The sequence below is a fragment of the Mesoplodon densirostris genome, chromosome X (assembly GCF_025265405.1).
Source record: "Mesoplodon densirostris isolate mMesDen1 chromosome X, mMesDen1 primary haplotype, whole genome shotgun sequence".
Taxonomy (NCBI): Eukaryota; Metazoa; Chordata; class Mammalia; order Artiodactyla; family Ziphiidae; genus Mesoplodon; species Mesoplodon densirostris.
This window is the reverse complement of record NC_082681.1, coordinates 21,115,427-21,136,739: the sequence shown is the minus strand read 5'-3', so window position 1 is coordinate 21,136,739 and position 21,313 is coordinate 21,115,427. Positions and strand designations below refer to the sequence as shown.

The 21,313-nt window shown below is 47.2% G+C and overlaps 1 protein-coding gene across 2 annotated transcripts in view; it reads right to left on the bottom strand.

The window, feature by feature from the left end:
- HS6ST2 (heparan sulfate 6-O-sulfotransferase 2) overlaps positions 1 to 19,373 on the bottom strand; it is a 290,382-nt gene extending 271,009 nt beyond the window's left edge. For both annotated transcript variants that reach the window (XM_060087189.1, XM_060087190.1), the window contains exons 1-2: positions 18,946 to 19,373; positions 17,575 to 18,093 (exon numbers count right to left, since the gene is read on the bottom strand). In XM_060087189.1, the coding sequence (XP_059943172.1) occupies positions 17,575 to 18,093; positions 18,946 to 19,373 (947 nt within the window). The remainder of the gene's footprint in view (positions 1 to 17,574; positions 18,094 to 18,945) is intronic.
- Positions 19,374 to 21,313: the final 1,940 nt, after the last annotated feature.

Below are 21,313 nucleotides of genomic sequence, written 5' to 3'. Positions count from 1 at the left end.
TATATACACATCACATCTTCTTTATCCATTCGTCTGTCGATGGACATTTAGATGCTTCTATGTCTTGGTAACTGTAAATAATGCTGCTGTGAACATAGGGGTTGCATGTATCTTTTCGAATTAAGAGTTTTCTCCAGATATATGCCCCAGAGTGGGACTGCTGGATCATATGGCAACTCCATTTTTAGTTTTTTAAGGAACCTCCATAATGTTCTCCATAGTGGCTGCACCAGTTTATATTCCCACCAACAGTGCAAGAGGGTTTCCTTTTCTCCACACCCCCTCCAGCATTTATTATTTGTAGACTTTTTGATGATGGCCAATCTGACCAGTGTGACGTTATACTTCATTGTAGTTCTGATTTGCATTTCTCTAATAATTAGCAATGTGGAGCATCTTTTCATGTTAGCCAATTAATTCTTGACACTAAGTCATGATCCATGAGAGGAAAAACTGATAGACTGGGACTTCCCTGGTGACGCAGTGGTTAAGGATCCGCCTGCCAATGCAGGGGACACGGGTTCAAGCCCTGGTCCAGGAAGATCCCACATGCCGCGGAGCAACTAAGCCTGTGCACCACAACTACTGAGTCTGCGCTCTAGAGCCCGCGAGCCACAACTACTGAAGCCCGCATGCCTAGAGCCCATGCTCCGCAACAAGAGAAGCCACTGCAATGAGAAGCCTGCGCACTGCAATGAAGAGTAGCCCCCACTCGCCACAACTGAGAAAGCCTATACACAGCAACGAAGACCCAACACAGCCATAAATAAATAAATAAATAAATAAAATTTAAAAAAGGATAGACTGGTGGAACTCTTCAAAATTAGAAATTTTGGGCTTCCCTGGTGGTGCAGTGGTTAAGAATCTGCCTGCCAATGCAGGGGACACGGGTTCGAGCCCTGGTCCGGGAAGATCCCACGTGCCATGGAGCAACTAAGCCTGTGCGCCACAACTACCGAGCCTGCACTCTAGAGCCCATGAGCCACAACTACTGAGCCCGCGAGCCACAACTACTGAAGCCCATGCACCTAGAGCCCATGCTCCGCAACAAGAGAAGCCACCGCAATGAGAAGCCTGCGCACAACAACAGAGTAGCATCTGCTCGCTGCAACTAGAGAAAGCTAGCGCACAGCAACGAAGACCCAACCCAGCCAAAAATAATAAATAAATAAAATTAAATTTAAATTTTTTTCTTAAATTAGAAATGTTGCTCTGTCAAATACCATGGGAAAATGTTGAAAAGACAAGCAATGAGCCAGGAGGAAATACTGCAAGCAATACATCTAACAAAGAGTAATATTACAGAATATGTAAGTAATACTCAAAGCTCAACAGTTCAAAAAAAATTATAAAACAAAGAATCCTATCAGAAAATGGGCAAATGACCTTCTACCACAGAGGACCTACAGATGGCTAATAAGCATGTGAAAGGATATTGAACATCATTAGCCATCAGGGAAAGGGAAATTAAAACCACAATGAGATATTACTACACCTCTGTCAGAATGGCTACAATAATAAAATAATGACAACACCAAATGCTGGAAAGGATGAGGAGAAACTAGATCACTCATACATTGCTTGTGGGAATGTGAAATGATACATAGTCATTCTGGAAAACAGTTTGGCAGTTTCTTATAAAACTAAACATGTGATCACCAAACATCCCAACAACCGCATTCTTGAGCATTTATCCTAGAGAAATGAACACTTAGCGTCCCTCAAAAGCCTATACAGGAATGCTCATAGCAGCTTTATTCTTAACAGTCAAAAACTAGAATCAGTCCAGATGTCCCTCAACAGTTGAATGGTTAAACAAACTGTGGTACATACTTACCATGGATTACTCTGTAGCAATAAAAAAGAATGAACTATTGCTATAAACAACAGCTTGGATGAATCTCTGAATTATGCGAATCATAGGAGGAACCCCAAACTAGCTCTCACTCCTAATCCAGAAGGACCATGGTGCCCCAGAATTCCAGACTGAAAGCCACTAGTGGCCCAGAGACCTAAGGTGCTCACTATTAAAGCTGCCAGTTTGCAGGAGACCACTGCCTCCCTCTAGGGCCCTGAAGCAGATGTGGATACGCTGCCCCCAAAGCTCTACCTGGGAGGGCAAGGTCAGAGTCACTAAGAAGCAATCTGCCATTTAATTATGGCAAGAGTTTACCTTTTTTCCCAGTGGTATTTCTCTTTCTCAGACCCAACTTTAGCTTCTGACATTTCAATCGAAACTCCTATTTCTTCACTATTTCTACCTGCTTGAAGTTCTGGGAGAACGGCTGTTTTTTTTTTTTTTTTCCTTCAGGTTTCTTGTACTAAGCTAAACTCAGAGACCACCAAGGTGTGTAACCAAAAGCCAAGTGATATAGCTGCGCAGACCTCGGGCCTTCTGGCACCTGGATATCTCCATCTTAGCAGGCTCCTTGGAGACAAGAGCTCCTCTGCATTAACCAGAAAGAGTTGCATCCTGGACTCAGACCTCAGCAAACAAGAAGAGCTGGATGTTTGTGGTCCCTTCTTTGCTGTAGGAATGGAAATCTGACCTCTGTGACATTCTCTAGAGATGTTCCCAGCCAAAGGTCACAATCTGAGACCCCACACCCAGTCCCTTGATCCTGGAACCAGAACCTTCCTACTATGAATAATGGTTTCATCACTATGGTTTAAAAGCAAAACAAACATGACATTCAATGGGGAGCATCACAATCTTGCTCATTCCAATCCAACCATATTTTTTCAAAGAGCAGAGATCGTCAGTGTAACTGCTAACTTCCATGCATACAAATCCTGTAGGCAGCCTTTAACTGAGCATTCTTCTGAACTCTAAAAACGATGAGCCACTTTCCTACAACAGGGTTAGGCAAGGTGCCTGCGAACACAGGACTCCCTCGTTGAGGGATGAGCTGAGCTAATTTGGCTGCATTCAACAGTCTAGCCAAGCCACATACCTTCAGCTCCCCCCAGATCAAAAGTATACCCCCTCCTGAACAGGAGAAACTGTTGGAAATGAAAAAGTGTGATTTTAGTCTCATCCTAATAGATCTTGTGACATCCAGGTCTCTAAGCGCCTCAGTAATAATTTTTCAAGGCCATCTGGAATAAATAGAAGTCCCACTCCAAGCTGCATGTATGCAAATTGCGGCACTTTAAATGGATTTTGTCCTTAAATGCATAAACCAAAAAGCATGCAAACAACTGGATTAGAAAAGCAAGGGTTTTTTTTTAAACCTCTCTAATTGGCATTAAGTCACCAAACATTGTCAAACACATATCACTTGCTTAATTATTTTGTGTGCACATGTGTATATCTTTATAACTTCATAAACATATAAATGAGAGGGAGATGCAGATTTAATGTACACCCATATGGCGATAAATACAAAAGCTGCCAGAAGATTGTAAAATGCTATACTAATGCTAAAATGATACCTTTTTTTTTCTTTTGCTTTGCTTCCAAGTCACAAAGAACAAATTGAGAGTAGAGACACTAAGCCTGGATCCTTATGTAAAAGGAGACATACACAGAGACCTTTTTGTCCAGCAATGCAAAATGTTTTTGAATACCTTTCTTCGGCTCCATATTTCCTTATTAGTCTAATTATCTTTCATTGATCTCATAGTGTGTTTATGCATAAAATCATTTCTGCATGTCCATTAAAATTTTTATTGAAGTAATTTTTCATAACTAACCTACTACGCATCATTCACACCTATATGCTTCATTTCAACACTGCTTTAGGGCTTACCTGGTGGTGCAGTGATTAAGAATCCACCTGCCAATGCAGGGGCCACGGGTTCGAGCCCTGGTCCGGGAAGATCCCACATGCCGCGGAGCAACTAAGCCCGTGTACCACAACTACTGAGCCTGCGCTCTAGAGCCCGCGAGCCACAACTACTGAAGCCCACACGCCTAGAGCCCGTGCTCCACAACAAGAGAAGCCACCACAATGAGAAGCCCATGCACCACAACGAAGAGTAGCCCCTGCTTGCTGCAACTAGAGAAAGCCCGTGAGCAACAATGAAGACCCAACACAGCCAAAAATAAATAAATTAAATAAATAAATTTATTTTTTAAAAAACACTGCTTTAATGAGTTTTAGTTGGCCTATTACAGTCATATAACATACTGAACCACTTTCAGCAAAACCAATCACAAAAATAATAAATATGTTTGCCTCTAGTGTATATGGCAAATAGGCTCAAACGGTTTTTCAACCTTCAAGATGTTGTGGGAGTTAATCTTCTACGTAGCAAAGTCTCAGCCATGAGGCATCTGCTGAGGTGGCCGTCATCCCAAGGTCAAACTCGTCTGGTTGTACTGGGCATCTTTTTACCATCCTTCCATGCCTTCAACCTAATTTCTTTGCTGCCTGCACTATGTCTGCCAGCCTGGTAGGCCCATGCTAATTTCCACATTCTCTCAAATGGCTCTTTTCTTTTTTAATTTTTATTTTGTAATTTTTAAAAAAATTTTTAATTGGAGTATAGTTGATTTACAATGTTGTGTTAATTTCTGCTGTACAGCAAATTGAATCAGTTATACATATACATATATCCACATATGTATATAGATATATCTTTTTTAGATTTGAATGGCTCTTTTCTAAAGCTGCCTCTTCCAAAGGAGAGAGAATGGTCACTCCTATGGGAATTTGCTACTCTCACTTGGTTATTTCAATAATAAGGCACTTCTATTATCTTCATGATAAGCCCCTGGCATAAGAGCAGGCTTCAAGATTCATTTTCTCTGGGACCCCTCACTTGAATTTGAGAGAAAGCTTTATTTCACTGGCTCCTCATAACGCGAGATTATGTGAGCTGCCCTGGCTGAACTCATTCACAATGCCCTCCAAAGGCTGTGTCTACACAGACCAAAGGGAGCATAAAAAGCAATGGTCATTTATAGAAACAGGCCAGGTCATAGCAGTGCAACTGACATTGCTAATTAGGCAACTGCCAACATTCCAGAAGGAGTAAGATGCTTCGGCCTCTTACAAATCTTGTGAAGTGGGTGCACCATATTTTAGGCCCACACGGGGCATAAATTAAAATACAGTTGAGGTCTTCATTTTCCTTATCTGGAAAAAAACCCCATATCTTTCCTCTAACATAACTCCTTTCTTTTCTTCCCCCTAAAACATAATTCTTCTGTGTAAATTATTGTTGAAAGCATTTACAATATCTAAATCCTTGTTTAAGAGGGGAAAAGAAGAGCTGCAGAATTTACCTTTAGAGAGTGATTTTTTTTAATTTTTTGGCCATGCCACACAGCATATGGGATCTTAGTTCCCTGACCAGGGATCGAACCCACAGCCCCTGCATTGGAAGCATGGAGTCTTAACCACTGGACCACCAGGGAAGTCCCTAGAGAGTAATTTTTATTAAAAATTTTAAAAGGTGCTTTAAAAAATCAGTTAACATGTTGGATCCTGATATTTCCAGATAGTCACTGCAGGTCTCCATTCCACTTAGTCTGTATAGACACATAGCCGAAAAAGAGGGTAAAGGCTTTTACTATGGAGAACAGTATGGAGGCTCTTTAAAAACCTAAAAATAGAGTTACCATATGATTCAGCAATCCCACTCCTGGGCATATATCCAGAGAAAAGTCTAATTTGAAAAGTCACATGCAGGCTTCCCTGGTGGTGCAGTGGTTGGGAGTCCGCCTGCCAATGCAGGGCACATGGGTTTGAGCCCTGGTCCAGGAGGATCCCACATGCCGTAGAGCAACTGGGCCCCTGCACCACAACTGCTGAGCCTGTGCTCTAGAGCCCGCGAGCCACAACTACTGAACCCGTGTGCCACAACTACTGAAGCCCATGCGCCTGGAGCCCATGCTCTGTAACAAGAGAGGCCACCGCAACGAGAAGCCTGTGCACCACAGCGAAGAGTGGCCTCCGCTCACCGCAACTAGAGAAAGCCCGTGAACAGCAACAAAAGACCTGATGCAGCTAAAAATAAATAAATAAAATTATTTTAAAAAAATTTTTTAATTAAGAAAAAAAAAGACACATGCACTCCTATATTCACAGCAGCTCTATTTACAATAGCCAAGACATGGAAGCAACCTAAATGTCCATCAACAAATGAATGGACAAAGATGTGGTACAATGAAATATTAGCCACAAAAAAATGAAGTAATGCCATTTGCAGCAACATGGATGGACCTAGAGATTACCATACTAAGTGAAGTAAGTCAGACAAAGACAAAAATTATATGATATCACTTATATGTGGAACCTAAAAAATGATACAAATGAGCTTATTTATGAAACAGAACAAGACTCACAGACACAGAAAACAAACTTATGGTTACCAACAGGGAAAGGGGTAGGGGGAGGGATAAATTAAGAGTTTAGGATTAGCAGATACACACTACTATATATAAAATAGATAAACAATAAGGACCTACTGTATAGCACAGGGAACCAGATTCAATATTTTGTAATAAACTCCTTATAGCTCTGTCAATTTTTGCTTTATATATTTCAAAACTATGGTATTAATTGCATACAGGCTTAGAATTGTTATCTGAAGAATTGAACATTTTATCATTTTATTCAGTGATCCTGTTTATCCCCCAAAAAGGCTTTGCCTTAGTTAATTTAGCTACATCAGCTTTCTTCTGGTTAGTATTTGCATAGTATATCTATTCCAATCCTATCTGTGTCCTAATGTTTTAGCCTTGTCTCTCATACACAGCATATAGCTAGATTTTGTATTTTCATCGGTTGTGATAATCTATGTCTTTCAACTGGTGAGTTTAGTCAACTTCTATTTATTGTAATAACTGAGGAGCTGGTTGCCAAGATCAAAGGGCCTTTTAAAAGTACCTCCATGGGGCCTCCCTGGTGGCGCAGTGGTTAAGAGTCCGCCTGCCGATGCAGGGGATACGGGTTCGTGCCCCGGTCTGGGAGGATCCCATATGCCGCGGAGCGGCTGGGCCCGTGAGCCATGGCCGCTGGGCCTGCGCATCTGGAGCCTGTGCTCCACAACGGGAGAGGCCACAACAGTGAGAGGCCCGCATACCGCAAAAAGAAAAAAAAAAAAAAAAAAAGTACCTCCATGTTTCCTGGCTGTAACCCGGTCACTCTAGTCAATTTCGAAACACTCTTTGCTTGCGTTCACTCTCTGTAGGAAGTTAGCGAAAGTCCAATGATCTCCACGAATGAATCTGAGCTGATACTATACAGTTATGGGAAAAAGTCAATTAATGCAAGGAATAGCACACACAAGCCTAATCCATTTGATGTAAACCAATGCACTGCACACATTTCAATTGCTCTGTATTCCTTCAGAAAAGTGCATGGAAGTGATTCATTAGAACTATACTCTTCACTGGGACTTCCCTGGTGGTGCAGTGGTTAAGAATCCGCCTGCCGATGCAGGGGACACAGGTTCAAGCCTTGGTCTGGGAAGATCCCACATGCTGCCGAGCAACTAAGCCCGTGCACCACAGCTACTTAACCTGCGCTCTAAAGCCTGTGACACACAACTACTGAGCCCACGTGCCACAACTACTGAAGCCCACACACCTAGAGCCTGTGCTCCACAGCAAGAGAAGCCACAGCAATGAGAAGCCCGCGCACTGCAATGAAGAGTAGCTCCCACTCGCTGCAACTAGAGAAAGCCCGTGCGCAGCAATGAAGACCCAACACAGCCAAAAATACATTCATAAATAAATAAATTTATTTAAAAAAAGAACTATACTCTTCACAAGAAAAAGACCAATTCTCTAAGGCTCACTAGGGCATCCCTGCTGGTAAAATTCAAAAAGCAAGCACAGTGAATAAGAAGTCCTTTTTGCAGACATTTACATTGGGAAAGAACATGATTCTTGACAATTGAGAGTAAATGAAGTGCAAATTATTCTCTTATAATATATCCCAGAATTGAAGCTTAAATTGTGACTAAAAAAGAACCCACAGTTTAATCAGAAAAATATATTTATTGGTAATTCCCATGAGCTCATATTTGATACATTTATATCATAGGATAACAAGTTCAAAACTATTGCTAAGTTATAAATATGGAATTTATGCCGAATTTGCATGTATTGAATTTTATTTTGAATTTGCATGTGTGACTATATTTGAATATTTATAATATTCCAGAAAAAGCACAGTGGAATGTGCAAGACAGATTTATTTAGTGTAATGCTCTGAAATGTGTCAAAGTCTTCAACACTGTTCTTAGAGGCAAAATGGCAGAAATAACAAATAGGACGCAATAAGACCAACTGAATAATCTGCGAAGTCCAATACCTAGCAAAGCTAGGAAAGCTCTTCTGCCAATAAATATTTTTCTAAAGTTTAGACAAATATTTCTCTAAGCTTACAATGACTTTGTATTAGAAGACATATACCATTAATTGGATTCTTCATTACACTTTAATGGAAGAAGGAACATTCCCATGCATATCCTTTTTTTCCTCTAAACTCAGTGACTAAATATCTCATCTTGGGACTTCTCTGGTGGTCCAGTGGCTAAGACTCTGCACTCCCAATGCAGGGGGCTCAGGTTCAATCCCTGACCAGGGAACTAGATCCCGCATGCATGCCGCAACTAAGACCTGGTGCAGTCAAATAAATAAATAAATATTGTTTTAAATATATGAGGGGGGGCTTCCCTGGTGGCGCAGTGGTTGAGAGTCCGCCTGCCGATGGGGGGGGACACGGGTTCATGCCCTGGTCCGGGAAGATCCCACATGCCAGGGAGCGGCTGGGCCCGTGAGCCATGGCCACTGAGCCTGCGCTTCTGGAGCCTGTGCTCCACAGCGGGAGAGGCCAAAACAGTGAGAGGCCCGTGTACCGAAAAAATAAATAAATAAAATAAATATATATATATATGGGGAAAAATAAATAAATATCTCATCTTATTTGGCACAGAATGTTGGTATTAGCTTTCCAAGTGTGAAGCACATTCTTTACACTGTCAAAATAACTTGTACCTAGAATGTAGTCTCCATGGAGTCTCAACAATAAGATTCTGAACCTTACTGTATTTAGTGGCCCCTCAGATACCCAGAGCAGTTGAGGAATGAAGTGTTCTAGTCAATTTACAGTTAACCAGGGGCAATGCTATTCTGAAGTGAAACTGCTCTGCGGGGAGGCTGCTCCAGCAGAATGCACTACCCTTCTCTCCTGGATGAGGGCAACACATGCACTAACTGATCTAAGCTCTCAGTTGTGGACGTTTAGAACTACAGCCCTTCTCCAACCCCAAGACTTTACTCTTCCAGCCAGACCATTAGCTCTGGTGTCAGTTCATTTGAAAAGAGGCTCACGAAGATTCACAATCCAGGCTATCTTGGGTGGCTCTGGCTGAGCAGAGTAAGCCTTTTATTTCCAACTGTGTGCCATTATTAATTTCCAGTTTCATTTAATTTTTAAACAGAGCACAAGCAATAGCAATCCACTCAAATATCTCTGTACTGTACTGGTATAAGAGTTTCATGGATTCCTTGGAATACGATAATAGCCAATCATCAGAAAAATCAACAGCTGATGCCTGACTTATCACCTCTGCCTTTCAGTCTGTGAGTTTATTTAGCTGAGGCTGCTTTCCTCATTAAGGACTCCCAGAATATCAAGAGGCTAATGAAATAACCAGCCATAGTTTTAGAAACCAAGAAGCAGACTGTGTAATTTATCACAGCCATTATAAAGCATCATTTTTAAAACTGTTAATATTTACTTTTACTATGAAAGTAATGCATACTCATACAGGAAATTCAAATCCTTCAGAGAAACAGGAAAAGAAAATAAGTCACTAATTGATCTATTGATATCTCGGTATTTTTCTTCCATTCTTTGCCTTTTATGCTTAGATTTGAGAGGGATAGAAAGATGATTTGCCTCTCTCCCTGCTCAACCACTCTCTCACATAATTGTAGTCATACTGGGCCCATAACTGTCTCTTTTTCCCTTAGCATTAAATCACTACCAATTTTCTATACTCTGAAAAGGACATTTAAATGGTTTTGAAATAATCGCTCAAGTGGATGTACTGAGATTTCTTGAACCATTCTCCTATATGTGGATGCAGATTTTTCCGATTTGTTGCACTTATGAATAGCTCCAAATAACTTAAATAATGGTAGTCTCCTAAGATACCACTCTCATATCACCCTATGCTTTTCCCCCATGGCGCTTCTCACAATTTTAAGTAATGAATTATTTGTTTCATGTCTACCTTTCCCACTCTATGAAGCCAGGGACCACATCTACCTGGTTCCTCATGGTGCTGGAGGCACCGTGATAAGAGATATTCAATAAATATCTGTAAATAAATACATAAATAAATAACTAAATAAATAAGTGAGTGAGTCATAGAAAAACATGTACAGGATTGTTTTTCAGTAAAATCCCAGCAAACACATCATGGGTCAAAGAAGTAAGTATTTTCAATGTTCTCTGTTGATATTATCTATTTTATTTCGGGAAGAATTATTCCAACATAGTCACACCAACAACATATGAGAATGATGGTATGTACCACACCCTTGTCAGCACTGGCTACTATCTTTTATTTAAATAATAATGATTATTATAACAGCCACTACTTCATTTATTTTTTTAATTTATTTATTTTATTTTTGGCTGCGTTGGGTCTTTGTTGCTGCACACGGGCTTTCTCTAGTTGTGGCGAGCAGGGGCTACTCTTCATTGCAGTGCGTGGGCTTCTCATTGCGGTGGATTCTCTTGTTGCGGAGCACAGGCTCTAGGCACACGGGCTTCAGTAGCTGTGGCACGCGGGCTCAGTAGTTGTGGCTCGCGGGCTCTAGAGCGCAGGCTCAGTAGTTGTGGTGCATGGGCTTAGTTGCTCCGCAGCATGTGGGATCTTCCCGGCCCAAGGCTCGAACCTGTGTCCCCTGCATTGGCAGGTGGATTCTTAACCACTGCACCACCAGGGAAGCCCCGCTACTATCTTTTTTTGTTTGGTGGTGGTGGTGATGTATAACGAGTTTTTTTTTTTTTTTAATCCAGGTTAATTAGACAGGCAAAAAGGTTTTCCTATATATAATTATTTAAATTTGCATTTCTTTAGTACCAGTGAGGCTAAAGAGCTTTTCTCTGTCTGTAAACTAGTTGTGGTTCCCATGTTGCAAATTGTCTGGTCATATCCTTTGTTTTTCTAATCAATTTGTCCAAGTTCTTTATCCAGGAACGATGTCAGCCTTTTGTCTGTTTTATTTGTTGTGCATATTTTCATCGGTTTGCCATATGCCTTTTCATTTTGGCTATTTTTGGACAGATGAACACTCCTCATTTTTATGTAATCATAACTGTCGATCTTTTCCTCTCTTCAAACAGCCTTTTACCTGCCTGAGAGTTCCACATGTGAATTGCAGCTATCATTTAAATAATAATGCCAATTGTGAATTCAGACTAACTGGATTCAGAGACTCCTACCTATACAACTAAGTCCTAACCTGTCCAGAGCCCCCATTCTCACTTCCTTACAAGCCTTGGCCACTAGAAGCCTAGGCAACTTAGACCGGTCACAGTTCTTGGTATCCTCGCAGCCCCAAGCAGATCGCCTTCTCAACCTCTCCGTGTTGTCAATGGTACCACCTCAACTCCAGACTGAAATCAGGGTGGTACCTTTAACTGGACTACAGCCTTCATTTACTTTTATGTTTTTTACATCCCTGCCATGCAAGAGCTTCTCATACTCACTGGGGTTCAACCTCCTTTCTGCCATTCCAGGATCTCTACAATGAGACTCCCTAACCCTCCCCCAGGCATGAACCTTCTCAGGTCTGGCCAGCCCTGGCTAGGTGAGGTGACTTGACCTCACGATGCCATGAGGATGCCACACCCACCCACAATGCCTCCTTTCTTCTAAATACAACCCACCTATTCCTAGAAGCCTTTCCAAACAGATCTCTCCTTTTTTCTGGCCTGCTCCTCATACTTTAGAAAGGAAAAGGCCTTAGAAAGCATCTCCTTTAAATCTCCCATTTTACAGAGGGGGATGGACTTGCCCCAAGTCACATGCTCCTCCCCACCCCCCCATCCCCCATCTATACACGACACAGTTCTGCATTTTACCATCTAATCTTAATGAACTTGAGGCTAAAGATGGTGACCTTGACTTTTTTGGATTTGTCTAGGCTCTAATCTCCCCCAACTGCTAGCACTGGGCAGAGGCCATAATACTTACTCCACAAAGTTGGCTGATTAGACCTAAACTGTTATATAAACAGATGGACTTTTCTCTATTTTTAAAACATATTCTGGTAAAGATATGACATCTTAAAGACATTATTGATATTCAAATCATTTTCAAACAAAATCCATCTTCTTTATTAAATATCTAAAACACCAAATTATTCTGTTCTACTGTAAGCTTTGTGAGAGCAAAGATGACACGTCTTCCCTGGAATATAATGGGCAGTTTTGCAGAATTTTGTTTAACGAACGACAGAGGGAAGAGGTGACTATTTAATGTTATTTCATGCTACTTAAGTTGATGACAGACATCTAGAAAAGACAAGCTCTGACATTCTTATTGCCACGTAACAGCACTAATCTAAAATTACTATTAACAATATCTAATTCTGAGTACCTTTTTATACCACCTTGAGAACTTCGAGCTTTGTTGGGTTGCCAGCAACATGTTTGCCATCTGGGCAAAGATGCTAACTACTACAGCTGAAGTTCTACAGATGTTATCATGGTGAATTTCTCACCTTCTCCTGAGAAATACGTGGCAGGGGAGTAATAACAGCTCTTAGTATCCTCTTAGCATCCCCAGCTAAGTGAAGCTACCCCTATGAGAACCCAGTGGCCTACAGCCTGAAGGACCAGAAGGACGGCATTGCTGCCTGGATCAGTCCATTCACTCGCTGCCTTGCCCTGTACCAAAGCCTGTCATGTTGTCCTGCTTCACTGCAGGAGGGAAGGAGTGGAGCATGGGCATGTGAGCCATGAGCAGTCTTGTGCACTACGGACTTCTTGCTAAGACATGGTTCTATCAAAATGGAGCCACCTTGGGAATTCCCTGGCAGTCCAGTGGTTAGGACTCACTGCTTTCACTGCTGGGGTCCGGGTTCGATCCCTGGTCAGGGAACTAAGATCCCACAAGCCGCACACGGCCAAAAAAAGAAAAGAGCCACCTTTAAACGAGAAAGGGAAAGAAAAGGAAGCCTTTACCACAGGTATTAAAAAGGAGTGACCACAAAGAAGACAAAAGAAAGAAAGAGAAAAGGTTATGCTCCATGTAAATGCCTTGTAGTCCTTTCCTGTCAGTGATAGCCTAGTGGTTTCTAGGTGACAATTAATTACTCTTCCGTAAGACTGCTGCAAAATGTAGAGATACTAAATGTCTAGGATGCAATGTGAATATGATGATCAGATTCTTTGACTTGGGTAGCCATGGAACCTGACCTTCCCCTGCCGCCAGCTGCCGCCCGAGTGTGCCAGCCAGCACAGTGCCTGGGGAAGAAGAATGAGGCTGGTGCAGTTTCTTGGTGCCCAATTCTGAGTTCCTCCCACAGCCCCATTGATGCACTAGAGCTGGCTACAAACGGAGGGAATTTGGCCTGGGAAAAGCCTGCAGAATTCGGGAGTTTGAAGAGCTGGTCAGCAACCATGTTTTGACACATTTTCAAAAACAGTCTTGGTAATTCTAGATTGAGCAGGACCTTTCTCTGGCCCCTAAACAACAGATGCATGAAATGCAATTGCTAGGTTTTTTGAAAAGAAATACGATTCTTAATAAACAATTTGTGCCTTTTGCCAGCCAAGCACTCTCTCTCTTTGTCCTCTCCAGGCAACGTGATGGCAGCCGTTTCCACTCAGCCGTTATATATCACTCGAGCACTTCACCATCCGCTGAGGCAGGGAAGCATCTCGAATGTAGCAGTGGGAACAGAATTCAGGTCTTGGCTTGCAGCCACGGTGGCCTCTCGTGCGCCACCCCCCCAATGTGGATGGATGGCTGCGAGTCAAAAGGTGGCCCTTGTCGCCGCTGAGGCCTCTTCCTGATGCTTAGTCACCAGGTCCCCAGCATCCTCCCATCCTTCTCAGCCTTGTAGCGATTTCTGACTAGGCAATGAGAGGCCCCTTTGCCACGAGACCTTCTCCTGGTGAGCAGAAAACCTCAGGGAGGTAGAAATGTGTTTTTTTCCCAATGGCTGTGGCAACCCTGGTCCAATCACTTGTTCAAACACATGTGTAAAAATGCCTGGAAACGGTGATGATGTAGTTGATAACAATACCAGTTAACATTCACTGAGTGTTCATTTTGTGGTAATGACTCACATGAAATACCTCACTGTGCTTTCACAAAATAAATAAAGAAAAATTTAAAAAACCTTGTTCATGGAGTCACAGTCAACAGAGCAAGGGCTGTGGAAGCAGCCAGAGCTGCAGTAAGGTCCCTGCTGTGTCACTGAAGAGCCCAATGACCTTGAGAAAGTCCTTCAACCCCCTTGGGCTTCTGTCTCATGGGACAAATGGGGAGACTTTTGCCCACTCTGCCTTCCTCCTACACATAGTGCAAGTTTACAGAGAAATACCAGAGATAAGGGATGGAAAAGCTCATCAGAAACTGGAATGCACTCTCCACAAGACAAGGCTGGGACAGACTCTGGTCCAAGGTCATACAGCTGGTTCATGGCTGGCCTGGAACGAAGGCCCAGGTGTCAGAACTCCCAGGCCAAACAGACTGAGCTGCTATTCCACTCAGCTCAGTGGCGCACAGAACCACCAGCAGCTGGCATGGAAGCCTGCTCTACACAGGAACTCCCCGTGGCTGACTTTCACATCTCCTCGGCCTCATGCATCACCACCAGCAAAGCTGCCTCTGTCTAACTTTTCAACACACACACACACACTCTCTCTCTCACTGTCACACACTTGTACATACCTTCTCTCACACAGATTATCAGAATTCACAGAACTGGTCCTGTAAGCAGGGATTTGTCAACATCCTGGGAAATTCTGGAACCCTCCGGCTATGACTACTCTTCAGGATGAAGATTTCTGGAGGTAGGTAGGAATTAAGGAAATAAAAGAAATGCCCTGGGGATAGCCATGTGTTTCTCTAGCAAAGTTTACTGTAAGATCCAGTAATTCTGACTCTTTAAAAAGTGGTTTTTCTTCTGGGCTTCCCTGGTGGCGCAGTGGTTAAGAATCCGCCTGCCAATGCAGGGGACACGGGTTCGAGCCCTGGTCCAGGAAGATGCCACATGCCGCGGAGCAACTAAGCCCGTGCACCACAGCTACTTAGCCTGCGCTCTAAAGCCCGCGAGCCACAACTACTGAGCCCACGTGCCACAACTACTGAGCCCGTGCGCCTAGAGCCCGTGCTCCGCAACAAGAGAAGCCACCGCAATGAGAAGCCCATGCACCGCAACGAAGAGTAGCCCCCACTCGCCGCAACTAGAGAAAGCCCTCACGCAGCAACAATGACACAACACAGCCAAAAATAAATAAATAAAATCAATAAATGTTTTTAAAAAGTGGTTCTTCTTCTACTAGACTAGATGGCACTGTGGTATCACCCTTTTGATGATCAAGAAAATCTTATTTCATTTCAAATAATTTTGCTTCCATTGGGGGCCATCCAAGAGGCTGAACCCTCCCCTTGAGGGGGCCTGGTTATCTTATGGTAAATTTCTGAAGTAATCTGCCAAAAGACCAGATACACAATCAAGACCACAATAATAATGTGTGTCTACAGATACTGTCACACCCTGACCTACAAGTCCAAAAGGATTTTAAAAGGCACATGTGCCCTGAGGAATTCCAAACAGGGCCGGGGAGTCCATAGTGGCCAAGACTTCATTTTTACTCCTATGCCACAGCCATGGCTGTGGAATTCAATTTTTGCCCTCAAGAGCTTTTTACATCACCACCCCTCACAAAACCTACAGGCTCTATCAGCAAGAGGGATTATTTTCAATATTGCCTAACTGTTTACGAACGTCTTAAACACCAGAGTCTTGTGGTGACAATGGCTTACACAATTCTCACAACAGATTGAGACAGCAACCTTCCTAGGGTCAAGGTTCTCTTAGGTCGGGGGAAAAAAATAACGGTTAGTGCTGGAAGGGAAATGAAAGTTCAACAGATTCTCCCAGAATTCCAGCATTCAAAAAGGACACTGTAAACTGAGGGAAGGGAAAGTGAGTAGGGGGTGAGGTTTCCTCTAAATCTCAATGGTGACCAGGAAGTCGGAGGGCTCCATTCATCTGGGGCTGGACAGAAGAAACTGCCAGGCTCTTGCATTCCAAGAGGCATCAACAAAATATGGCCATAGCCCTCATCATGAGGGGCTGGGGAGGCAGAGGAGGGAGTGGGGAGCCTGTCCAGGGAAGCAGCCTCTGTAGCAGCAGCAGCCTCCAGGACCCTTGTGGTCACCTCGCTGAGGAGACAGAGAGCATGGCCATGTCAATGAGACTCAACTTGTCCATTCCCTGGACTGCCTGCCACAGCCCACATCTGTTTTAGGGAGAGTCGCAGAATGGGAGCCCTGACTGGGGCAACTGCACCCCAAAGAGTCCTTCCTACACCCCCCTTTATGGCACTCCATGACCTCCAGCAACTGGGCATTGCAGCTGGCTGCAGGAAAATGCCCTAGCTTCAAAAGCAAGTGGCTTTTCATAAAACAGCTCTTTCCGAGTCAGCCCTGCGTTCATAAAGTTGCCTGGCGGCGCCCTGCTCTGACGCTCAGAGTTTGTAAATCAGGAGAGGTTTCCCAAGACTGAGCCCCACATGGGATCCGGGGCAGCGTTCCACCTGCCCTTCGACCCGCGGGGTGCCCCTCGCACTCGCAAAGCGCCGCTGATGCCCGGCGTGCAGCCAGTAGTGCGGGGCGCAAGCTGGGTACCACGAGCTCTCTCTGGGTGCCCGCAAACAGCCGCAGAGGGACATTCATTCGCCCAGGGAGAGCAGAGCCAGTGGAGAGAACGGAGGAGGGAGGCGACAAAAGTCAGGAAAGAAGAGAAAGAACAAAAAGGGTTAAAGAAAGAACGAGAAACAAAGTGAAAGAGGAAAACGGAGGGAAGAGGAAAGAGAGAGCGGCCAGGAGCTGACAAGATCCCAAGCACGAGAAAGAAAAAAAGGCAAATAGAGGAAGCGAGGGGAAAGGCGGGGGGAGGGGAAATGCGGGAGCGGGAAAGAAGAGAGCGAAAGGCGGCTTGGAAACCTGGGTGCGGCGAAAAGAAGCGAAAGGCTGGAGGGGCTCAGGGACGCTGCACTCAGAGCGTAGTTCTTTTGGGCCCTCCAGTGCGGAGTCTGCGTGCTGTACCCTGTCCCGGCGGCGGCCGGGGGGCGCTCGTCCCGGGCCACCTGGCCGCTTCCCCAGCGCGCACTCCCAGCCGACAAGCAGGCCAACCCTCGGGCAGAGAGAGGAGCCGTCCCAGGTCGGAACGGACGAGCTTCCTGCAGCCGCCACAGCGCCACGAGCGCGCGCGCCGGGGCGCCACCGCACGGGCGCCGAGGTGCTCCCTGGGTCGCCGGCAGCGGCTAGCCGCGCCTCCCGGCCCTCCGCCCGCCCCGGCCCGGGTCCGCTCCCGCGCCCCAGGGCCCCGCTCCGCCGCGGGCGCGCACTCACCTGGACGGTCTCAGCCTGGCTTCGCGCTTGCCGTCTACCACGGCGGGCACGCAGCTGGTGAGCTCGGTCCAGTCGGCATGCAGTCCGCAGCTCCAACCCGTGGAGAACCTGGAGAAGAGCCAGGTCTCCCGCTTACCCGGCCGGTGGCAAGTGCATTTCTTCTGACCCACGCGGCATTCGCACGGTTGCTCCAGCTGGATGTTGCGCACCAGGTGGCGGCCGAAAGTGGTGCCTCCGGTCTTCTGGATGTGCAGGAACACGATCAGGTCATCACCCTTGATGTCGAAGTCTACCTTGCGCAGGAGGTCGCCGCGGCTGAAATTGTAACGGGGCACGAACCTGGCGGAGCTCTCATCCTCCGAGCGGTACGGGTCCGGCATCGGGGAGCTGAACGCCTGGAGGCGGAGGAGCTGGCATTCTGTGCCGGGGCACACGTATTGGAGGACGATCACGGCAAAAAGGAAGAGCATCACCAAAGCCAGCAGCAGCTTGTTGGATTTCTCATCCATGTTCCCGACGCTGGGGGAAACCCAAGCTCCTTACGTCAATCCCGCAGCTCAGCCCGCGCTCGCCGTGCGCCCGTACCGCCCCCCTCCCCCTGGCGCCGCCGTTGAGCCCCTTTCCCCCTCCCCTCGGCACCGAGTACTCCACCGCGGCGGCGGCGGCGGTGGCGCCCTTCCCCGCTTCCTTCCTTCCCGGCAGGCTCAGCGCTGTGGCTTCTGCCGCACACACCCCCCTCCCCCCGACTCCTTCCCGCTGGCCGCCTGCCCTCTCCCAGCGCCAGAGCTCTCGGAGCCGCTTCGCGGGGTTTCGTACCCGTGGGACCCCGCCTGACCCGGTTGCCCCACTCCTCAACTCATACCACGGGTCCGAGCCCCCGCGCGTCTTGTTCCACTCTCGGTGGCTCCGTGACTCCCATCCCCATCCTGCTTCGCTCGCCGGACTCTCCCGGGCGCTTCTGCCCCCATTCCCCTTGGCGCGCACGCCGCCGCCTCCTCGCCTGCCCGACTCTCGGGCTCCTTCCCCGTGCGCCCCGAAGCCCTGCTCTTGCCCGCAACGGGCTGCCCACCTTGGGGGACGCCTCAAGGGAGCTCGGAGCCAGGCGTTCGGAGTTACCCTGGGGGAAGGGGGTCCGCCGGCAGCCCGACTTGCTAGCGGAGACGCTGCGCTACGGGTGCCCGCGGAAGCGCGGGGAGGGAGCCGCAGCGTAGCCAAACGCGCGCCGCGCCCCTCCAGAGCCCCGGAGCCTGGCCGCCGCGGGCCAGCCGGAACTTTGTGCCTTTCTCTCCCCTCGAGGCTGCCTTCCCTTCCCGCACGGCTCCCGCGCGCCCTGGCCCGGGAGCGCGAGTCCCGCTTTCGCCTAAAACGTACCTGGCCAGGGGACCGAAAATCTTGGAGAAGATCGCGCCGAGCACGTGCTTCAGCGAGTGGCCCAGGGCGGCCAGGCCCCGGGTGAGCAGGGCCCGGCAGAGGGAGCCCAGGTCCCAGCGTCTCCTGAGGTCGTGCATCCGCCTGCGGCGGCCTCGGGCCAGCTGCGCGAAGAGAGGGGCGCGCGCGTCTCCCGCCAGAGAGGAAGAAGCCTTTAGGGGCTCGTCCGGGAGCGGCTGGGAGTTGAATCCGCGAGACACACCCCTAGGAGGGCCCGCGCGGACTGAGGCGGCGACTGATCCGGGCCGGCTTGCTGCCAATTCGGCCTCTACTCTGGAATGCCGGCGGGGACAGGTGGTGCGGGCGGGCGCTTCTCGCTCCGGTTGCAACGGCGGCCCGAGCGCCCGGGCTGCACACGCAGGCAGTGCCATTACCCCCTTGAGGCAACTCAGGGTACTAAGGATCTGGAGCGAGCTTGAATTTATGTAATAATGCCTCACGCCTAAGAGCTCAAACCACTTAACAAGCAGAGGACCTGGGTTTTCTCCTGTCTTGGGGGACGGAGGTCACTCCAGTGAGCACATCAGTACACTTTGGCCTGTCATTTCAACCTCCCCTAAAATAGCAAAGGCGCAAATTGGACCTTTTCCCCTCTCTCCTTGCCAATTTCCATTCTCCAACGGAAGCGGGGGCATTTTCTGAAAAGGTAAGTCAGCATGAAGGAAAAGCATGACCAAAAAACGTTTCAGAATGGGAATTTGAGCTTTTTTACAGCAGGGACTGGCCCTTACTCCCCTCTTCTTGCTCAATCCTCAGCATCAAGCCCTGTGCCTACAGGAAGCCTTCACTCATATAAAATGTATTAAAAGGAACGTACATGACTAAATACTACATCAGAGGGGGGCCATCTAATCCAAGGTGATGTGACAAATGAGGGAACTGAGGCCCAGAGAGGGAAAGGGATGTGCCCAAGGTCACACAGCAGAGCCTCAGCGTTTGAACCCAGGAAGCCATCCATTTCCTAACAGCACCTTTTCTAATACATAGGTGCAGACCATCCTCAAGCCAGGTGTCCAAAAGGCTCTTTTCAGATGCAGGACCAGCAATGTAAGGATTAGCAAGAAAGGAAGGAATGTCCCTTTAGGACAAGGTCCCCAGGACTCAGAACGCAAGACCGTTCCCATCCGGTTGCTCGGGTGGAGCTTGCTGCATACCGGGAACTGGTATTTCCGTGAATGAGTGCCCACTGCTATCTAGTCCTACCGCTGCAGAAGGAGCACGGGGTGACAGCAGTGTCTCAGAGCAGCGTTGTCTGGGAGGTGGGGGCCGGTGAGATGAGTCCCCCCAGAGACAGCCTCTCCCACGATCTGCCTCAGAACATTTGGGCCCTCACTGGACCCTGCGCCATCCCTCTTCTATTCTCTCTGCGTAGTGAAGCAGCAAGCGTCGGTCTGGGGGTCCTGAGTTTCCGTCATTTCCTTGCTGGGCAGCCCTGGGAAAATGACCTGCCCCTCCTGAGCCTCAGGTTCCTCTTCCATAAAATGGGACTAATTCCTCCTTTTTGACCCTCTGGGTCACTGTGAGGATGGCCTTTGGGCAATTCCAAATATGAGGCAGTGTTTACGTGCTGCTCTAAGTTCGGAGGTGCTGACTGAGTCACGGGCCACTGAAGGCAGGGGCTCTTCTCAGGCGATTTCACAGCTGTGCCCCCTGCCCTTACCTCCCCACCCGCCCCAGATGTCCCCAGTCCTGGCTGGACTTCCACATGGCCCCCAACCTACCGGGTACAGTGAGAGACCCTTTGTCTGGCTGCAGGCATGAGGGATTCTTGAGAAACCTGCATTTCAGGCATTTTCCCTGTCTGGAGCATCCTGGGGGAATACTCTGACGGATGAACTTATACTAAGGAGCCAGATGCAGCAACTTACAAGGTAGAACTCCCGGCTTCCCTGAGAGCTCCCCTGATGCCTCCCAGGCTTGTAGGACATGTCTGCGAGGGCAGGTGACAGGGGAGCCACGAGGGTCCCTCAGGAGCTCAGCCTGCCAGCTGTCCCTACCTTCTCCCGGGCCACCCCTTCAACCTCTTTGTTCTCTCCAGTATGTGGCTTTCCTCATGGTGCCATCTGAGGACCACCACCACCTCCCCAACCATTACACCATCATAATGACATTCAGTGGATCCCCAGAGAAACACTTCTGGAACAGTGGGTCACACGTTCATGCCCCCAGCAACTAACTTTGGAGTTTCTGCTCTAAGAGAGATCTGTGGGACTGGAACATGGGGAAGCGCCTTGGGTGGGGGTGGGAGAGTGGTAACCAGTACAGGGAACAATCAGGACTTACTCACTCACGAAGAGGAACACAAACACAT